The sequence below is a fragment of the Lynx canadensis genome, chromosome C1 (assembly GCF_007474595.2).
Source record: "Lynx canadensis isolate LIC74 chromosome C1, mLynCan4.pri.v2, whole genome shotgun sequence".
Lineage (NCBI taxonomy): Eukaryota > Metazoa > Chordata > Mammalia > Carnivora > Felidae > Lynx > Lynx canadensis.
The window spans coordinates 72,596,802-72,617,833 of NC_044310.1; the positions used below are offsets into that span (position 1 = coordinate 72,596,802).

At 38.6% G+C, this 21,032-nt stretch overlaps 2 protein-coding genes across 3 annotated transcripts in view; one reads left to right on the forward strand and one right to left on the reverse strand.

The window, feature by feature from the left end:
• ODF2L (outer dense fiber of sperm tails 2 like) overlaps window positions 1-21,032 on the reverse strand; it is a 142,995-nt gene that overhangs the window by 121,439 nt on the left and 524 nt on the right. For both annotated transcript variants that reach the window (XM_030327315.1, XM_030327319.1), the window contains exon 2: window positions 17,395-17,525. The gene's annotated coding sequence lies outside the window, so the exon portion shown is untranslated. The remainder of the gene's footprint in view (window positions 1-17,394; window positions 17,526-21,032) is intronic.
• Window positions 3,665-21,032, forward strand: part of CLCA1 (chloride channel accessory 1) — a 31,166-nt gene continuing 13,798 nt past the window's right edge. Inside the window, exons 1-6 of the mRNA XM_030327324.1 lie at window positions 3,665-3,826; window positions 8,583-8,723; window positions 8,889-9,036; window positions 11,599-11,704; window positions 17,273-17,450; window positions 20,540-20,758. Coding sequence (XP_030183184.1) covers window positions 3,665-3,826; window positions 8,583-8,723; window positions 8,889-9,036; window positions 11,599-11,704; window positions 17,273-17,450; window positions 20,540-20,758 — 954 coding nt within the window. The remainder of the gene's footprint in view (window positions 3,827-8,582; window positions 8,724-8,888; window positions 9,037-11,598; window positions 11,705-17,272; window positions 17,451-20,539; window positions 20,759-21,032) is intronic.

Here is a 21,032-nt window from a genome sequence, read left to right on the forward strand (position 1 = left end):
CCTAACAATTCCACTCTTGGAATATACCCATGAAATAGATGCTTACGGAAGTTTTACTTACAATGGTCCCAAACAGGAAATAATCCAAGTGTTCATCAACAGCAGTTGGTAAGTAAATAGTGTTATATTCTTAAAATGCAATACAATGGATAAAGAACATATTACTATTGCATGCAACCTGGCTGAATTTCATGCAGTGAATGTTATGTGACAGTAGCCAGATACAAGAGGATGTACTGTATATTTCTATTATTTGAAGTTCAAAAGTAAGAATAATTTATCTATGTGGCAATAGAGGTCAGAATAGTGATGACCATTTGGGGGTTTCTGACTGAAAAGGAACACAAAAGAGATTTCTGGGTGCTGGAAATACTCTACACCTTTGGCAAAAGTTTGTCTCTCAGGGTGCTAACTCCCTGTACCTCTGGTTTGTGTACCTCTGGCCCACCTGCCCTGCCTCTGACAAAGCCAGATCCCACTTGCCATGGTGCAATGCTTTATCTGAGCCAAAGCCTCTGTGAATCAGTTTAGACCAGACTTGGGCACCAGAGAGAGTGAAGCTGCCACTCCAGCCCAATAGAGGCCATGCTAAACTAGGCCCTCTCCCTGGAGAGGCAGAAAAGACGAGGAGGACATGAGGAGGTGAGGTGGTCATGGCAGCAGCATAGACTCTCAATTGAGCAAGCAGCCAAGGCCCAGTGAGCAGGAAAGGCCAAGCAAATCTGGGGAAGCACCTAAACTGAGTTTCTCACAACTTTGTCATAGATAACTGCAAAAGCCACAATTCAATAAGGGCAGGGCAACTAAAGGCTCACACCCCTCAGGAATGAAGGCTCTGGTTACACCAACAGGCGAACAAACAATACAGATCAGCCAAAATGCTGGCTAAAAGTGAGGGAAATTGGTGATAAAGGAAGGAGATAAATATGCATAATGGCTGTGAAAATTAATATAGGGAAGCCTCACTAAAAATGGAATCAGAAGGGTAGAAGCAGAGGCTGAAAGGGGGAACCATACCACTCAATGTCAATTACAGGAAGAATTGTTAATTACAGTCCCCAGTAGAGAATCATCAACAGGAAAGAATCATCCATTACAGGCCTCAACAGGGAAAGATTTACATGGCATCTCCTATAAGAAATCAACTGTACCTGCAACTCAGCCAATTTCTCCAATGGACTTTCCTTTGAAACAAACCCTCTCAATCTTCATAAAATACTGTTCCCTTCCTTTTTTTTTTCCTTTGACTTGCCTATGGTTTTGCTATAGCTTGCATGCCCCAAATTAAAATTCCCGGTTATGGAGCACCTGGATGGCTCAGTCAGTTAAGCATCCGACTTTGGCTCAGGTCATGATCATCTCATGGTTCATGGGTTCGAGCCCCGCATCAGGCTCTGTGTTGACAGCTTGCTCAGAGCCTGAAGCCTGCTTCAGATTCTGTGTCTCCTTCTCACTCTCTGCCCCTCCCCTGCTCAGGCTCTGTCTCTCTGTCTCTCAAAAATAAATAAATGTTAAAAAAAAAAAAAATAAATAAATAAATAAATAAATAAATAAAATTCTCAGTTACTCCTGAATAAACCCATTTTTGCTAGCAAAATGACTGACTTTTATTTTTAGATTAACATGGTCTTGAGACTAGTCCTAGCAGCAGACACTGGTTTACTCAATAACTCTCTAGCTTTAGGTCTTTTAGGAGATTGCAATTAGCCACCACTTTGTAGGAGATTCTATGAATGATTGGACTTGTACATTCTCTTAAAGAAAAAGCAAAATAGCGTGGGCTCGCACACACACAAAAATGTCACCTCTACATTATAATATTGGAGCTAATATTATGGAATGAGAAGAGTGGATATGAGCAGTTCAAGGGGTAAATTGTGTTGGATTAATCTTACAGAACCCCCTTAAGATTTTCTTGGCCCCATCCATGCACTGGACCCTCAGTTACTCACTCCTTCTCAGTACCTACTTGCTCCTTGAGGGCCCAAGTGGTTCCACTGCCGGAGGTCAACCAGGCACCACTTGGAATATAGCTCCTTATACACCACAAGGCATGGAATCGCTCTTTCTGAGCTACTGCTGAATGGGCTGGACAACAAAGCCAGTAAGTTCAGGGGAGCTGATCACCTATAGGAGATGAGAAGCCAAATACTTCCTCTTCCTCCTTCCCATGGACTGTTCCAAGGCATGGTTTCATTCTATAGCCCATTAGTAGACATCCCAAATGTCAGGGCAAGTCCAACTGCAGGGTGGCCCGCTGGGTCTCTTCATTGTACCACAGTGGCCAGTTTAGTAACATTTCACCTTTTATTGCTTCCCAGCCATCCCTGACTATTTCCCCCTTTCCCTCACTCTCACTGCTCTGCTCTGGGATTAAACTCTCCAATTATTAACACATAAGCTTGCCCTAGACTTTGTTTTTTAGGGAACCCAGGAAAAACATACGTAGTTGGGGGTGTGAGATGTTTTAGAATCAAAAATTTTGATGTATGATAAACGCATACATTTTTTCAATACACATTAAATAAATTATTTTTGCACCAAAGCATATTTAGATCATCTGGACAACCACTTTATAATTAGATATTCCCACTACTTCAATGCTTTACTTTCAATTGCTTAAAGACATGTACTTGAGCAATAAATTCTATTTATTAGCTAAGTACTAACCTAACTTTTATGAGCCAACGTCAAAGAAAGGGGATAAACAAGGTGAAATTGATGCTTATCACAAATGAAGTCTTGGGATGAAGGGATATTTCAAGTAATTTGAATACAGTAAATTGGTAGACCAACTTGAGTTTCCATCTGAGGTTTGACAAATTTAAAAGAGTTTATGAAGTAGGTGGCAGTCCACAATTCTTATTGAGAGAAATTTAGTTTCAATAAAATAATTTAATGTTGTTAATTTGAATTATATTGACCCATGAGCTGTGGAATAGAAAAATAGAGGTCTGATGAGGGAACTGGAGGGAATTTGCTTTGCACAGTGATACGTAAATTTTATCTTTTCTCTCCATTATAAAATATTCAATAACATCTATGTTGCTTTCTAATTTTTTTGTTGTTGTTGCAAGTGGATTGTATAAGAGAGCATCAAGAGGTGATGAGGTTATGTCAAGATCAATGAGGATTTAAAAAAAAAAAAGACCACCATCATAGATAACTGGGTATATGACTTACACTTAATAGTGCTCACTGAATATGCAGAATAGTCAGGCCTCCATGGGGAGGTGAGGGTTGGAGGGTGGTGTTGGGTGGGTCAGTGTCCCTGGATCAGCAAACATTTGTAATAAGTAAACATCTTTTAATGGCCGAGCTGCTTGTCACCTGTGAATTCCTCCAAGGAACAGGATGTGGGCTCCCCACCCTCATTCCCAGCATCTGGCACAGGTGTAGACAAGGCTAATAATCCTTTCAAAATGAAATATTTGAAAGTACACAGAATTTGAGACTAAGCTATATGTATGGTTCCTTATATTGGAGACAAATGCAATGGTGAAAGAATTTTGGGTCAAAGGGTTAAACACTGTGATAAACCACCACTGATAACTTGGAAAAATGTGTGTCTATATATTCATATATATAGAGAGAGAGAGGTAAAGAAAGATACCTCTAAATGCAGCATTCTCCAAAGAGAGAAATCAAAGTGCAATGTGCAGCAATGGGGTCATTTAAATGTTCTGTTTTCATCTTGGTCCTTCATCTCCTGGAAGGCACTGTGAGCAAGTCACTCATTCAGCTGAATAATAATGGTTATGAAGGGATTGTCATTGCAATTGACCCTAATGTGCCAGAAGATGAAACACTCATTCAACAAATAAAGGTAGGTTCAAAATGATAATTATCCATGCTTTAAAAACATTTTTTATCCAATTATTTTTATTTTTATTTTTTGATGTTATTTTTGAGAGAGAGGGAGACAGAGCACGAGTGGGGGAGGGGCAGACAGAGAGGGAGACACAGGACCTGAAGCAACCTCCAGGCTCTGAGTTGTCAGCACAGAGTCCAACACGGGGCCTGAAACCCATGAGCCATGAGATCGCGACCACAGCCGAAATTGGACGCTTAGCTGACTGAGCCACCCAGGCGCCTCTATGCTTTAAAAAAAAATAAGTGTAATATTGTCGTAGAGCAAACATGAGTTCTCTAACTCCAGCTGTGTGACATTGCCACATTATTTTCAGGTCTGAGTATGTTTCTTCAGCTGTAAAATGTAAATAATAACACTAAACTATTAGGATTCTTGTGACAGATGAGATCATAAATGCAGTGCACATAACTCAGAGTTTGATACATCATTGGTGCTTAATAAATGATGTCTACACTGACTGGATTTTACCATTGGTTTATATCAGATTCTCCTTTTATTCTCCTAATTGTAATCCCCTTCTCTGTGATCCTATTTAATACAGGAGCCCAGGATGCAAATCTCTGACTTAAGAACAATCCTGACCCTTCCAATGAGAGGAAACTATGCATTTTACCAGCTCCAATGCAAGGGACCCTCTCAGGGCTGCTGGGCAGGCTCACCTCACTTGTTACTTCTCCCATGGGGGAAGGAAAAACTAGGGAAGCATCTAACTGCTATAAGGTGGAGGGATTAGAGAGGTTGCATACAACAGCAAACTTTAAGAAGGAAATGCATTCTAAAAGGCAAAAGTGTAGGTCTGTAAAATGGGAATAATAGTAAGCACCTTCCTCATAGGACTTTGTCATGATTAAGTTTAACAATGCATGCATATAAGGGAAGCTGAGTTAAGGGTATATGGGAACTCTGTACAATTTTTTGCATGTCTTCTGTAAGTCTAAAATTATCTCAAAAATTTTTTTAAAAACTTCAAAAATGTATGCATAATGCCTGATACATAATAAGAGCTCAGTAAATGTTAGGTGTAGCCATCAATCATCAATCCCACTGTTAATCCTTCTAGATCAAAAGAGTTCCTCCCTCTTAACCAAGCCAAAGGGGCTGAAGCTTGTTTCTAGGCAAAGTTCCTAAGTGTGAGTTCAGAAGTTAATAGTGTAAGGGCCCCAAAGGTCGTCCCCAAAGTTTCTTTGCTCTGAGCAGAAGCAAGGCCAGAAAGATGGAGTTTGGAAAAAGGGCCATCTCTACCACCAAGAGAAGGTTGGGGTTGGAGAAGTGCAGCAGTTGATGGGGGAGGAGAAGCTTACCTGTTTAAGTGAAAGACTATGAGGTCTACCACCATTGGTGAAAGAGAAATTTACATCTTTTGAAATCCCTCAAATCAGAAACCTTGGGTAGGTTTTTGATTACCTCTAAATTTAGGCATGAGCAAAAATGAAGTAGCCACTTAAAGTTAACAGACAAAGTATGGAAGAAAAAATGTGGCTGGCAATGTTTCTGTCTCTTGCTAGATAGTCAGTAGGGCTCAGGAAATACCAGGAGGACACAGATGCCTTATCTTGAATGACAATGGTCATTTGTATTTATATTGTGCTTTAAAGCTTTCAAAGCTCTTTCATCTCACTATCTTAGGGAGATTTTCTTCCTGAGAAATGTACTTCTCACTACAATAATTAAATCTGCTTCCTGGTAGGAGTCCTAAATGAGTTGGGTATTAAGTTGGTTTCTACATCTTCTCTGTAACAGGAACACTTTTAAGGACAATAGTGTACTCTGTGTCGCTGAGTAGTTAATAAAAGTGGGTTCCCCACTATTTGATGTTCTAGATCTGCAGAGTTGAGGGAGCTCACTGTTGGCTTTGCTGCCTTTCCTGGCCATCCCTCACTCTCTGCTTTCTAAGGGGATTCTCTTCCTCAAGCCCTTGTGGGGCAGAAGCTTCTAAGTCAGCTCTTAAATACTGGCTTTAGCAGGACAGTCCCTAACATTTTTTCCATATATAGGACCGGCAGATGGCGCTGCAGCAGTTCTATCCAAGGCACCTACATTCTAGTCCGTTTTAGTTGTAGAAACAACAGAACACACATGACAGTGAGAGAGACTAAGGGAGAAACTCGCTCTCTGCTTGTGTGAGCGCGCGCTCTCTCTCTCTCTCTCTCTCTCTCTCACACACACACACACACACACACACACAGACACACACACACACACACACACACATACACACACACTTATACACACATTAAAGATATTGAATGGGAGCAGTTTGGAGTGTTCTCAATGCGTGGGAGCCCAGGCACGCCCTGACTTGGCACTCCTGGACAGTTTGCCACTCATGAAACCGCTTCGTTCATTCATTCTTTGTTCATCCATCCAACAAATATTCATAGAGCATTTACAAAATGTCAGTACCAGGAATCCACTGGTGAATAGTATACTATCCCTGCCCTTAAGGCATTACCAGCCCATCCTATAAACTGTTACCCTCAACCTTCTCCAAACCTCTTAAGTTTAAATGTCTATTTGGATATGAAGTCGCCTTCTCAAAATCTGGAACAGATGATGAAGCAAAGTTTCCTTATTAATGTTTCTATTAAAACATGGAAGACAAGAAAATTTCATGCTGCTTATTCTTCCTGGAGATAATGAAAATTCACATTTCACAAGTCAAATTGTAATATAATACTCTAATGTAGGAAGTTTTATATCTACTTTTCAACTTTTTGGTGATCTTGACTTAGTGTTTTTATTTTTCATTTTATTTTTTAAAAATTTTTTAATGCTTATTTATTTTTGAGAGAGACAGAGTATGAATGGGGGAGGGAGCATAGAGAGAGAAGAGACACAGAATCTGAAGCAGGCTCCAGGCTCTGAGCTGTCAGCACAGAGCCTGATGTGGGGCTCAAACTTGTGAACCAGGAGATCATGACCTGAGCCGAAGTCAATGCTCAACCAACTGAGCCACCCAGGTGCCCCCAGTGTTTTTATTTTTTTAAATGAGACAATATTATATTATCCTAGTAATTGTTAAAAATCTGGCTTTGGGGGAAGAAGGAAATGCAAATTACAAGAACTTTAATAAAACTGTCCAGGCAGCCATTACTGTCACTATCTGAAGGGAGGGAACCTAAGGCTCATAGAGATAAAATAAATTCCCCAAGTTTATCCTGTTAGGAAGTGGCAGAGTAGGAGTCACTTCTGCATCAACGGGCAAGTACTTCCCCATGTAATGATGACCTGTTTCTGCCCCTAAGGCCATCCCTGCCAGGCACAGGACTCTAGTCATTCTGGTCTGCTCCAGTAAGGACATTCCTCCTGCAATGACCCATTTTTCTCTTAAATTATCAGTTCTTTTCCATTAGTATATACATGTGTTATAATAGTTTCCATTTAAAAAAAAAAAAACTAAACCAAACAAAACTCCCTTGTCCTGACGTCCTCTTTCAGCTAATGTTTCATTTCTCCATTCCTCTTTAATCTACAGAAAAACTTCTTGACCTGTTGTCTGTATTCACCATCTCTGCTTCCTCATCCCCTAGTGTGTTGAACTCACTCATATGGAGCTATCATCTCTGTTCCACTAAAATGGATCACTCAGGTAGCCAAATTCATTGCTCAGTTATTAGTCCTCATCATACTTGATTGCTCAACAGCATTAGACACCGATGAGGAATCTCTCCTTCCTTAAACACTCTCGCCACTTAAACACAGCGCCTTCTGATTTCCTCCCCATGCACCTGCTGCTCCCTCCGGATCTCCTTTGCTGGCTTCTCCTCACCTCACCCCTAAATGCTGGGGGCCTGAGGGCTCAGTCTTCAGCCCTCTTCTCTCTTCTGTCTATACTTGCTTTTGTACCTTTCAGTGGTTTTCAGTCCTAGTAGACCCAATACCACTTTCTATAATAAATTTCTTATAATATCCTCTCTACCATCTTGTCATGAAGCAGCTCAGGGAATGTGCAGAGGCATTTATAATTTAACACTACAGATCTTTTCATTTTAGAGAAATAAAGTTGAAGAGAAATTAATTACACCACTTCCTTATATTGAACACTTAGTACTATACTAAAAATAAATACTCTCATATCATTTAGTTAACCCCAAAATTATTACAGGAGCCAGCAGTGCTACAGTTGCATTCATTTTAATTTGAGTTTCTCTCCCAGTACTACTTGGTGTGGGACTTTGAGACCTATACTCTCGAACTGTCAGTTTCTCCCTTAAAGGTTTATTGATCCTCAAAAGATCAAATGAAATGAAACCAATAACTAACATTTCATAATGTTAACACAACGTTGAAATGTTAACATTTCATGTTGCTAAGTAAACATGGTTCTAAGTGCTTCCTTGACTTTATTTGCTCCTCACAACAAATTTATGAGCTAGTCGCTAGAATATTTTCTACTCTATGCGTGGAGAAACTGAGGTTCAGGGGAGCTTGAGGAAATTGCCTGATGTCCTGCCATAAGTGGTGGAACCACAATTAATGTCTGCCTCTGGAGTCTGCATTGTCAACCATTATACTGAAATACACAGCATGTGGTAAGTACTCAGAAAAGATCAGCTATTATTATTAATAAAAGCGATTTCCACATTTCCCCTTCCCATCTTGATAAGTCTTTGGAAATGTGAAATACGGATATAAATTTGAATGATTGACAGTTTTGCCTATTTTCTGTCATAAATGTGCTGGTTATATGTGTTTTCTTTTTTCCCAGGACATGGTGACCCAGGCATCTCCGTATCTGTTTGAAGCTACAGAAAGAAGATTCTATTTCAAAAAGGTTGCCATTTTGATTCCTGAAAAATGGAAGACAAAACCTGAGTATGTGAGACCAAAACTCGAGACCTACAAAAATGTGAGAATATCAAGTTTTTTTTCACATTCAATTTCCTTCTCTAATTCAGATTTTTTTTCATCAAAATATTCTAGAATCAAATGAAATTGTTTCAAAATACTCTTGCATGAAAAAGGTCAATTCATTTGCGGAATTTTGTAATAATGACTATTTGTTAAATTTCAGGCTGATGTTCTAGTTGCTGAACCAACTGCTCCAGGTAATGATGAACCCTACACGGAGCAGATGGGCAACTGTGGAGAAAAAGGGGAAAGGATTCATTTCACTCCTGACTTCCTAGCGGGAAAAAAGCTTGCTCAATATGGACCACAAGGTAGGGCTAGAGATAAAATAATCTGGTATATTTTTCACAATTTAATGATTTTATTCTCAAAGTAGATCAATAATAGCATTTTCTGAGTAAGCATATACAAGCAAAATAAATTATTATAACTTTTTTCACTTAAAATAGAGATTCAGTGCAAATTGGTGCAGCCACTGTGGAAAACAGTGTGGAGGTTCCTCAAAAAATTAAAAATAGATCTACCCTATGACTCAGCAATAGCACTGTTAGGAATTTACCCAAGGGATACAGGAGTGCTGATGCATAGGGGCACTTGTACCCCAATGTTTAATAGCAGCACTCTCAACAATAGCCAAATTATGGAAAGAGCCTAAATGTCCATCAACTGATGAATGGATAAAGAAATTGTGGCTTATATACACAATGGAGTACTATGTGGCAATGAGAAAGAATGAAATATGGCCCTTTGTAGCAACGTGGATGGAACTGGAAAGTGTGATGCTAAGTGAAATAAGCCATACAGAGAAAGACAGATACCATATGTTTTCACTCTTATGTGGGTCCTGAGAAACTTAACAGAAACCCATGGGGGAGGAGAAGGAAAAAAAAAAAAAAGAGGTTAGAGTGGGAGAGAGCCAAAGCATAAGAGACTCTTAAAAACTGAGAACAAACTGAGGGTTGATGGGGGGTGGAAGGGAGGGGAGGGTGGGTGATGGATATTGAGGAGGGCACCTTTTGGGATGAGCACTGGGTGTTGTATGGAAACCAATTTGACAATAAATTTCATATATTGGAAAAAAAATAGAGATTCAGAATAGTGTATTTCCCAGTTAAAATTTAAATACTTCATGTTTAGCACACGTGTGTAAGTACAGAATTTTTAATTTTTAGAAATTGTTATCAGATAGTATTATAATATACTTTCCAAGTATAATCAAATGCAATAAGTTTTAGATAATTAAGGTAACTAATAACGAGTACTAGGTTTCTTCTCTATCTTGAAAAGATTAGGACCCATTTGATTTTCTTCATTTAAATAGGGAAGGCAGAGAAAACAAACAAAAGAGTACTAGCACCTCAATACCCCACCCCCAAATACACGAATGCACTTATAGACCTTATCAGAAAGAGGTGTCAAACAAATGTACCTCTCTCTTGTTCCTTTACAACATTCCATCCCTACTCCATAACAGGAACAGAAAATTCCCAACCTATGGCTCAATATGTGTTGAACTGATTTACCTAAGTGCCCCATCCCACTCCTGAGCCCACCTCAGCCATCATGGTCACCACATTTATAATCCCTTCTTTCTGTACTGTGCCTCCATGCCTGCTCCCCTACAACCTTCCCTTCCCTTTAAGAGGTCATCAGTTGTTCCTCAGCACTGACAGAATAGTCTAAATCTTTAATGTGAGATTCTAGGTCTTCCTTAGCATACATCCCTTCATATAACTGTCCAAATTCAGCCTACCTAGGAATTTACATTCCAGAAAAACTGAGCTGAGTGTAAGCTCAAATACTCACTGAGTGCCTATTAAGTTCTAGGCACTATTTGCCAAGGCATGGCAATGAAGTCATGGTGTCTATTCTCATGGAGATGTGTCTAGTGTGACAGACTAGCATTAAAGAGTAATGAAAATATAACATGATAAAGTGTCATAATGGGATATAATGAAAGTGCAAAGGAGGGGTATATGGACAGGTTTAGGATGTCAGAGAAGGCTTCTAGATGGAGATAAGCCTGATTTTGAAAGAGGAGTAGGATTTATCCAGAGAGAGGGAAAGAGTATTCTGAGTCAGAGGAAAACTATGTGAAAAGAACAAGAGATGAGCAAGAACATGGTGTGACTCTAGACAGCAAAAGGAGTTTGGGAATTCACTGTGATTTTAGAGTTTTGGTAGTGGATGAAGAACAGCAAGAGATATGGCTTCAGAGAGGAGCAGAGCCTGGATCAGGAATCTTGTGTGCCATGTTGAGATGTTGGACTTAACCTGAGCTCCATAGGGGAGCCATCTAAGACTAGAGATATGGTGGCCAGTTGGGTGGCCATTGCAGTGATTCAGGAGTAGGCAGCAGTAAGATTGGAAAGAGGAGACTAGGTCAAAGCAAAAAGCCAGAGGTGTAGTAGGCAGACCTTGAGGGTTAACCAGATATGAACCATGAGGGAGAAGGACATATTGGGGATGCTGCTCTGGCTGCCCTATGAATGCCTCTGGCTCCCACAACAGCCTGCACTGGCCTCCATCGTTATACTTCAACCACTAGGGATTTTAGTTATCTGATCATTTGTGTCATCTGCTAGACTGTGAGCTGTGTAAGGACAAGGCAGTTGTTTCATCTTTGTATGAATAACTGCCTGGCACCTACTAGTGCCTGATTAACATTTGATGAGGCAAAATAAGTAGTTATATCTTAAAGAAATGTGCAGTTATCATTAGATTCTTTTTTCCCTGAGGAAATCAAACCTTTAACTGAAAAAAATTAACATAGCAATGCATAATGATGTTTAGAAAAATTACCTTCTCCTAGTGTGAGAAGATAATTTTGTCATTCTTATTGTAAATCCGCTGTTTAAAATATTTTCTCACAGGAAGGGTCTTTGTCCATGAATGGGCTCATCTGCGATGGGGGGTATATGATGAATACAATAATAACCAGAAATTCTACTTTTCCAATGGAAAAAGACAAGCAGTAAGGTATGTGTATTTTAATTTAATTTTTCCCAACCTATTTTTAAGCTTATTTATTTATTTTGAGAGACAGAGAGAGCATGTGCACACATGGGCACTTGTGTGTGTGAATGGGGGAGGGGCAGAGAGAGAGGCAAAGAGAGAATCCCAAGTCATTTCCACACTGTCAGTGTAGAGCCCAAGGGGGGCACAGAGAGCTTGATCTCACAAGCCTTGAGATCGTGACCTGAGCTGAAATCAAGAATCAGATGCTCAACTGACTGAGCCACCTTCCCAAACTATTTTAAAATTATAACCATTTTCTTCCATGAATTGACTTCAAAAATATCAGTTTTTTATATTTTTTATCTTTCATTCTCTTAGCGCCCTCTTTTTCAGCTTCCCACAAAACTACTTCTTTTGTTCACTTTGTAAGTGCTTCAATTAGTTGAATTGTCTACTCTGCAGCTACAAATCATTTGCCTCTGTGTGTGTGTGTGTGTGTGTGTGTGTGTGTGTGTGTGTGTGCAACGATAAGAAATCCACAGGTACCATGTTCAGTGTCTCCATCTCCCTATATCAGAATCAGGGACATAAGCCAGCCTAATGGGATTCTTTAGTGCCTTGAGGGCAAAATGGTATCTATGTGGATTTGATCAGTACAAATGGGCTTGGGAGGGACTGTGGAAGTTACATAAATGACAACCCAAATATTAAAACAAAACAAAATTTATCCCAATTTAAATTAAACTTTCTGTACTGTCAATACAAAGCAAACCGAATACTTGAAAAGTACTCTTGGCTGCCATTATTTTATGGGTGAGTTCAATTTCAATGAATATAAACTGCTTTAGCACTAACATAAAAGGCGGGGAATTTCCCAATTTACTTTATTTTATTTTTTTTTTCAACCTTTATTTATTTTTGGGACAGAGAGAGACAGAGCATGAACGGGGGAGGGGCAGAGAGAGAGGGAGACACAGAATCGGAAACAGGCTCCAGGCTCTGAGCCATCAGCCCAGAGCCCGACGCGGGGCTCGAACTCACGGACCGCGAGATCGTGACCTGGCTGAAGTCGGACGCTTAACCGACTGCGCCACCCAGGCGCCCCCAATTTACTTTAAAGAGGTAGCATAATTTAGACACTAAAACCTGACAGATGGCATGAAAAATAATTCTGTAGATACAGTTTTCTAAAAAGATTTTAAATTAATGGGTAGTAAATTATATCTGGTAGAATTAAGGGGATAACAAACATACTAAGGCCAAGTAGGATATCTTCCAGAAATTTGAAAATATTGTGATATTAGGTAACTAGTTAATATGGTATATTGAGTACAGAAGAAAAATAATGATGCCAATAGATTCTCAAAGGAGTTTGATAACCTTGCACACATATGCCCGAGTTTAAAAAACAACAACTCCTTTTTGAAAACTAAAATTTGGTACAACACTCCTCTCCACTTCTGCTTCCAGTTCTGTTTGCCTGATGCTGTTCAAGGACGGGAGCTACGATTGGGTTCAGTTACTATCCTACGTGGTGCAACTGTTTCCAAGGGGAGCTGCACTTGGCTCAGCACTCAATCTTGGCTTCCCATTTCTCCCACAGGAGCATTACTACTCACCATTTCGCCTTTCTTTACAACATTCAAACTCTGTTAGCTAGGTCCACTTCTGTTGTATCTTCCCTCATTGTTACATAACCTCAGGCATAAATAGACACTACGTGCCTCCTAGAACCAGGCACAGTCCACCAGATTCCTTTAGCTTATTCCCTCTGCACCTCACAGACCACACCGAGGGGCCCTTCCCTGATGTGATCATACATTGGACCGACCTCTACAGTCTCAGCCAATGCATGCCATCCCAAACCCAACACCTGCCTTCCGCACTTCTCTTTTCTAAGCTTCTACATAGTTGAATGCTGTATATTCCCTCAAGAGAAAAACTTATTAGTAAGCTTATTAGTCCTTCCTAGAGATATTCTAGACATATTTACATATACGGCATGTTCTTCCACAGATAACATTAGCAAAGCTGACATGATCACCATGTCCTCTTAACAAAAATTTAATTATAGTGTATTAATAACGTTTATTGCTTCTTATCTTCCAAATATTTTTATTGCTTTGAAGGGCTAGGAGCAATTTTAAAAAATGATGGTAGTGACCACAACAGAAAGTTACTTCTTTAATAAGATACAGAACATTCACTGAAAACTGGTAGCCTTTCATATTTAATAGGGAAATGCTAGAGACATTCCTAGGAATAAGGATGACCACTATTAGCACATTCTAACTTTGTTTAGAAAGTTGGAGCCAATGCAATAACACCTTAAACTGAAGAGGTTAAAAACAGTGGGGCAGTAGGGAGCTGCTACTCAAAAGGAAGAGAGAAAATTGCTTTTAAGCAGATGAGACATAGTCCACTCAGAAAACCCAAGGAAATAAATAGAAATTAAAACTGACAAAGGAAGTCAATAAGGGGACCAGATACAAAATGAATATTCAAATTACCTTTCCATAGATTAACAATAACGAGTTCAAAAATATAATGGAAAATTTCTTCTCCACTTAAGATAGCAATTAAAAGTGTAATAAAAGTAGGGCAGGGGTATCACCTCGCAGTGTCAGAATACCTGAACTCAACAACACAAGAAACAACAGGTGTTGGTGAGGATATGGAGAAAAAGGAGCCCTCTTGAACTGTTAGTGGAAATACAAACTGGTACAGCTGCTCTGGAAAACAGCATGGAAGTTCCTCAAAAAGTCAAAAATAGAACTACCCTATGATCCAGCAATAGTACCACTGGGTATTTACTCGAAGAATACAAAAACACTAATTCAAAGGTATACATGCACCCGTATGTTTATCGCAGCATTATGTACTAATTATGGAAGCAATCTAAGTGTCCATCAATAGATGAAGGAATAAAGAATACTGGAACAATGGAATATTGTTCAGCCATAAAAAAGAATGAAATCTTGCCATTTGCAACATCATGAATGGATCAAGACCATATAATGCTAAGTAAAATAGGTCAGAGAAAGACAAATGCCATATGATTTCTGTCATATGTAGAATTTAAGAAACAGAACAAATGAGCAAAGGGGAAGACAGAGAGAGAAGGAAACCAAGAAACAGATTCTTAATTAACTGAACAAACTGATGGCTACTAGAGAGGAGGTGGGTGGAGGGAATGGGTGAAATAGGTGATGAAGATTAAGGAATGAGTGCACACACTTGTTGTGATAAGCACCAGGTAACTAAAATAAAAACTTAAAAACTAAGTAAAATAATTTTTTTTAAAGTAGGGTCAACTCTAAGAAATGTGAAAGTCATATTAGAATAAAACAGTAAGATCCTTCTAAGGAATTCAAAAGAATATCAAGATAAGTTGAGAGACTTTGAATTCATGGAAGATGTAAATTCAACACAAATCAATACATAGATTTTATGAAACTAGTTAAAATACATCTATTTTTACCTCATTTTTAAAATCCTAGAGATTATTCAGTAGATAGTAGCTAAGAAGTGTTTTGAAAAATAATAGTAATAAGTGGTCATTTTACTTATTGAATTTTAAATATACTCTAAGTCTACATTAATTAAAACAATGGGGCTAATAGACACATATATAACAATTTATTATTTAATACAGCCAGAATTACAAATCTATGAGGAAAGGCAGAATTTCTTAAGATATCAGAGCAATTTTTAACTGTGTCTGTGTGGGGAAAAAATTAACAGACCCTCATTCCAATTGGATAGACTCATTAAGTATAATGAGTAAGAAACTAGATAAATATTAATAAATATTGAATTGTTATTTGGTGAAGTTCTTTCTATGCATTCAAGAATCGGAAAAAGATGTAACTAAAGGAATAATAAATTTGGCAACATATGAATTAAAATTTTGGTTGTACACAAATCAAACATAAATTAAAGAAAAAGGTAACAACAGAAAAACATATCTATGAAAATTAAGAAACCAGACTTTTAAGAGCTTAGTATTATAACACACAAAGAACTTTTTAAAACCAAAAACAAAACGGTAACTCCCTAATAGAAAAATAGACACTGGAGAAGAATAAATAACTCACAAATGAAGAAATAAAAATGGCCAATAAACATATAATAAATGTTCAGACTTACTAGTAATCAAAGAGGTACAAATGTGACTAGGATGAGAATCACTTATTACCTAGTAAGTAAAGCTACTTTCAGCGGGATGAGCACTCCCACAGATGGTTGTTAGAGGCATAAACTGGCATAACTTTCCTTAGAAAGCAATTTGATGGCAAATATAAAATCTGTAAAACTTTTCCTATTTTTTGATCCAGTAATTTCGTGCTTAAAAATCCATTTTAAGGGAAATGACAGAATGGGTTGTATCCACAGACTTTAAAATGTTCAAACTTTTACTCTGGGAATCATGTAGCAAACTTGGAAACAGAGCCAAAACTTAATGTGAAATTTTATTTATTCACTGAAGTTTTACTTTTAGTACTGACAAATCAGCACCAAATTTCTACTAATTTGGGGGGGGGGACCAAATTAAATAAATTAGGCTAGATTCATTTTATAGTATCAAAACATACAGCTATTAAAGTCACATTTTAAAAGGATATTATAAATTATAATAATACATTAAAATCTTAAGTATACTAACATACCAAGTTTTTTTAAAGCAGGAAGCAAAGCGATATGTGCAATGCTATGTTGATATATAGAGAAGAAAATGCTTCAATATGTTAACAGTAGCTTATTTCTAATGGTGGGACATGATTTTTTTATATTCTTCTTTATGCTCCTTTGCTATTTTCCAAATTTTCTGTGGTGTTGATACATTATTTATATGTTTAAAAAATAAAATGTAGGGGTGAAGGGTACCAGGGTGGCCCAGTCAGTTAAACATCCGACTTTGCTCAGGTCATGATCTTGCGGTTTGTGAGTTTGAGCCATTCTGCGAGCCCCACTTGGGTTTGAGACCTGTGCTGATGGCACAGAGCCTGAAACCTGCTTCCAGTTCTGTGTCTCCCTCTCTCTCTCTGCCCCTCCCCTGCTCACTCTCTCTCTCTCTCTCTCTCTCAAAAATAAATAATCAAAAAAATTTTAATAAATAAAATTTGGGGGAAAGCAGTCCATTTATAATAGCCACAAACTCATAAGCATATAAAGAAAAATCTAAAATACCTACGAACATATAAGAAATATGCAAAATTGTATAACTAGAAAAACAGGAAAAGTCTGTAAGCCTTTTGAGGGAAACAAAAGAGAGTTCCTGATTTTCTAGCAATGAGGGTCCTAGATTAGGAGGTAGCTAAGGACTTGGAAGCTTATTAATTCTGACAACAGCCATACGCCAGAGTTAGCTTTTCTGCTGCAAAGAAACAAATTCTGATACCGTTTGGGGAACTCTTCAGATACTTTCTGGCAAATAAAAATGACTCTGTTGAGAATTTAATAATTTTGCTATTTAAGGTGATCTATTTGTTTATAAGAGGAAATTGTAGACATCAGAACAACCTGACCACAGGGTCTAATAACCCTTCAAAATGATTACAGCACCTAAACGTATTAATGTATTTTCAGATGTTCGGCAGATATTACTGGCAAAAATGTAATAAAGAAGTGTCAGGGAGGCAGCTGTGTCACCAAATCATGCAAACTCGACAAAGTAACAGGGCTGTATGAAGAAGGATGTGAGTTCATACCTCATGGCCTGCAGACTGTGAAGGCTTCCATAATGTTTGCACAAAGTATTGATTCTGTAAGTATTCTGTTCTTCTTGTATTTTTGTCTTCTTGACACTTATGAATTTAGTGAAGTATCTTATCCCCGATTGCTGCAAGAAAGGATCAAAGTTTAGGAAATCACCAGTGAACAGCTGATTCTCTGTGGGAGAAACTGGGAGTACAAAATCAGTGATAAATTCATTATCTCCCCCCCGCATCCCGCACCCCCTCTTTAGGTCCATTAGTGAGACTCCATCATCTCCCTCCCATGAGCCTGTGGTTTCAGTGCTTCGAATCATCTCAAATATCCTTAAAGGCAGACAAGCACAACAATTTTTGGTTAACTAAGAAATTTACCCAAGAGAATTAGACACTTCTTTTTATTCATTAATAAAAAGTAGCCTTAAATTTAATTTGCAGAGATCTCTTTTCAGTCTGCATATTTGCTTTTGGTTGTTAACTGAAATTTTCAATCCTTTAAGCGTGTTGCTGCCTATAAGGGGTTTGAACATAGTTTTAATAATTTTAAGTAGTTTTTAAATGTGTCCTAATGTTTTTTTTAAATGACCAACTGGTATATAATAAATTTGACAAATTATCCTTATTAGTGTTAAATATATATATCAGCAAATTTGCATAAATTAAAACTAAATGCATCAGTTTATCACTAACTAAAATCAGTGGAGAGACTTTGTGGGGAGACTCTCCTGTCTTTCAGTCTCCTATAAAATTATGTTTTCCTTTTGAAATAGAAGGTGAAGTAACTTGCAAGAGTCTGTCAATAAAAATGTGGTGTAAGTTTTAAAAATGTGATGTACCATGGTCCAAAAGGCCCATCCTTCACTCTGGCTTTGCAGTCTATTTCTAGACTTATTCAGAAACTTTCAAGAGAGGGCCCTCATTATGTTTTAGATTAACCACAAAGTTAAATTTAATGCATGATCAGGTTTAGGAACCTCTGCCTGGAGTTCACATACAAGTTTTTCAGAACCCCTGCTAAAATGTAGCCATAATGATATTATGGAAACACTACCAAAATGACCTGGAGAATGAAAACAGAAAAAAATAAGTGCTTTACACCTAATTATTACTTTCTATATTACTAGAATCCTGGATATTTAGGATTTTTAATTGAATGATAATACTGCGAATAATAGTCTGAGAGGAGGAATGAGGTTACACATTCTTTGCATACTATGCCACCTTTTTTAATCCAACCAAATGCTAGCAATGTAAATACTTAAGAAAGGGGAGGAAACTTTCATTTACTGACTGTGTTAGTATGGACCCTATTCCGTATGTTCTCATATAATTCTTGCATAATAACTATTACCCTTTTGCAGATTAAAAAAAAACCTGACACGCAGATTTTAGAGTTACTCAAAAAACAACAAACTTATATTGAGCTTTTATTATGTATCAGACACTGAACCAAGTTTTGAGGAAGCAAAATTTAATGAGTCAGTTTTTCTGCTATATTGGGTTTATAGCCGAATAAGTGTACTAACGATGTTAAAGGGATCTTACTGAAGCATCCACGGGGTATTGGAAAGCCAAAGGGCTGAGTAGAAATTCTCTGGAGGGAAGGTAGGAAATGAAAAAACAATTTGAAAATGACCTTTTGGCTGAAAATGAAGGTAAAGTTCACAATGCAGAAGACAGAGGAAAAGGAATTCCTTGACAAAGTGGGAACCATGAGCAAAGGCATAGAGATATAAAACAAGGCAAGTTTGAGAATTTATGGATCACAGTGGGGGGAAATTAAAAGACTTGGGATGCACAGGCAGAGTGAGGATGCAGAGTGATGCAAAAATCTAAACACAGAGATTGCTCCTTGTTCTGTGAAATAGTCCAGATTACAGTGTATGAACAATGATTAGCCACCGAAGGGTCTTGAGTACAGAAATAATAAAGAAGATGTTTCTAGAAGCTGCGCAGTGGACCAACTGGAGGGCAAACAAGATGGAAAAGTCAGATAGGAGACCAAAATAGTCTGAGTCACGGACCATGAGGGCTTGAATGAGGGAGATTCCAATGGAGAAGGAGAAAAATGATGAGCTGGAGAGAGAGTGAAATATATGGATCTTGGTTATTTGGTAGAGGGAAGACGATAGGATTTCCTGACTTAGGTGGTTGTGTGGATAGTGGTGACTTAAGTTAGAAAATGCAGGGGCGCCTGGGTGGTTCAGTCGGTTAAGCGGCCGACTTCGGCTCAGGTCACGATCTCGCGGTCCGTGAGTTTGAGCCCCGCGTCGGGCTCTGTGCTGACAGCTCAGAGCCTGGAGCCTGTTTCAGATTCTGTGTCTCCCTCTCTCTGACCCTCCCCTGTTCATGCTCTGTCTCTCCCTGTCTCAAAAATAAATAAACCGTTAAAAAAAATGCTTTTAAAAAGTTAGAAAATGGGGCGCCTGGGTGGCGCAGTCGGTTAAGCGTCCGACTTCAGCCAGGTCACGATCTCGCACTCCGTGAGTTCGAGCCCCGCGTCGGGCTCTGGGCTGATGGCTCAGAGCCTGGAGCCTGTTTCTGATACTGTGACTCCCTCTCTCTCTGCCCCTCCCCCGTTCATGCTCTGTCTCTCTCTGTCCCAAAAATAAATAAACGTTGAAAAAAAAAAATAAAAAAAAAAAATAAAAAAAAAAATAAAAAGTTAGAAAATGCAAGAGGAGGAGAAGCAGAGTTAAAGGAAAGGCCATACGTTCAATTATGAACACACGAAGGTTGAGGAGCCTGTGGGACATCTTAGTGGAAAGAGCTGGGATGTAGGGTGTTGGTAAGTGAGTGGGAAGTAAGAGGATGGAGAGATAGGATGGTACCAACAGAGAAATGTTAAGAAATGGGTGGCTTGTAGATAGTGGTGATAGCTTGAAATGGCAAATTTTAGAAGTAGGAAGGAAGCCAAGAGCAGATCTAGACTGCTGACGAACACTAAGGATCCAATAAGGTTGAAGACATGGTGTGAGATTGGAACTCTGAATTATGACTGTGAATTTCCCCCAGCAGTGTTCTGGAGTGATTGTGGGATTAAGCCAAGTTGATGGGTTAGCCGGGCAGATTAGGAAGGAGGGCAAGGGATTTAAATACCCTTCTCTACTATTTATCTCTATAATTTTATTGACAATTTCAGGTGGTTGAATTCTGTACAGAAAAAAACCACAATAAAGAAGCCCCAAACCTGCAAAACCAAAAATGCAATCTCCGAAGCACATGGGAAGTGATTAGCGATTCTGAGGACTTTAAGAAAACCACTCCTATGACGACACAGCCACCCACGCCCACATTTTCATTGCTGCAGATAGGACAAAGAATTGTGTGCTTAGTCCTTGATAAGTCTGGAAGCATGGCGGTATGTTCACTGGGTCTTACTCTTCTGGACTCTGGTCTCACATTTGCATATGATATGATCTGGACTGCAATTTGTAACAGGTTGGGAATAAACACAACCCTTAGGGTCAGAACAGTTACAACAATAACATGACCATCAGAAACACCCACCTCAACTCTATTCAACAGAAATTTCAGCATCAAGTGTCTCATTTGCCAAATTAAATTAGCTTTCAATTTATGAGCACTGATCTGATAAAGTGCATAGCCTTAACATTTTTTATGTTTCGCTGATA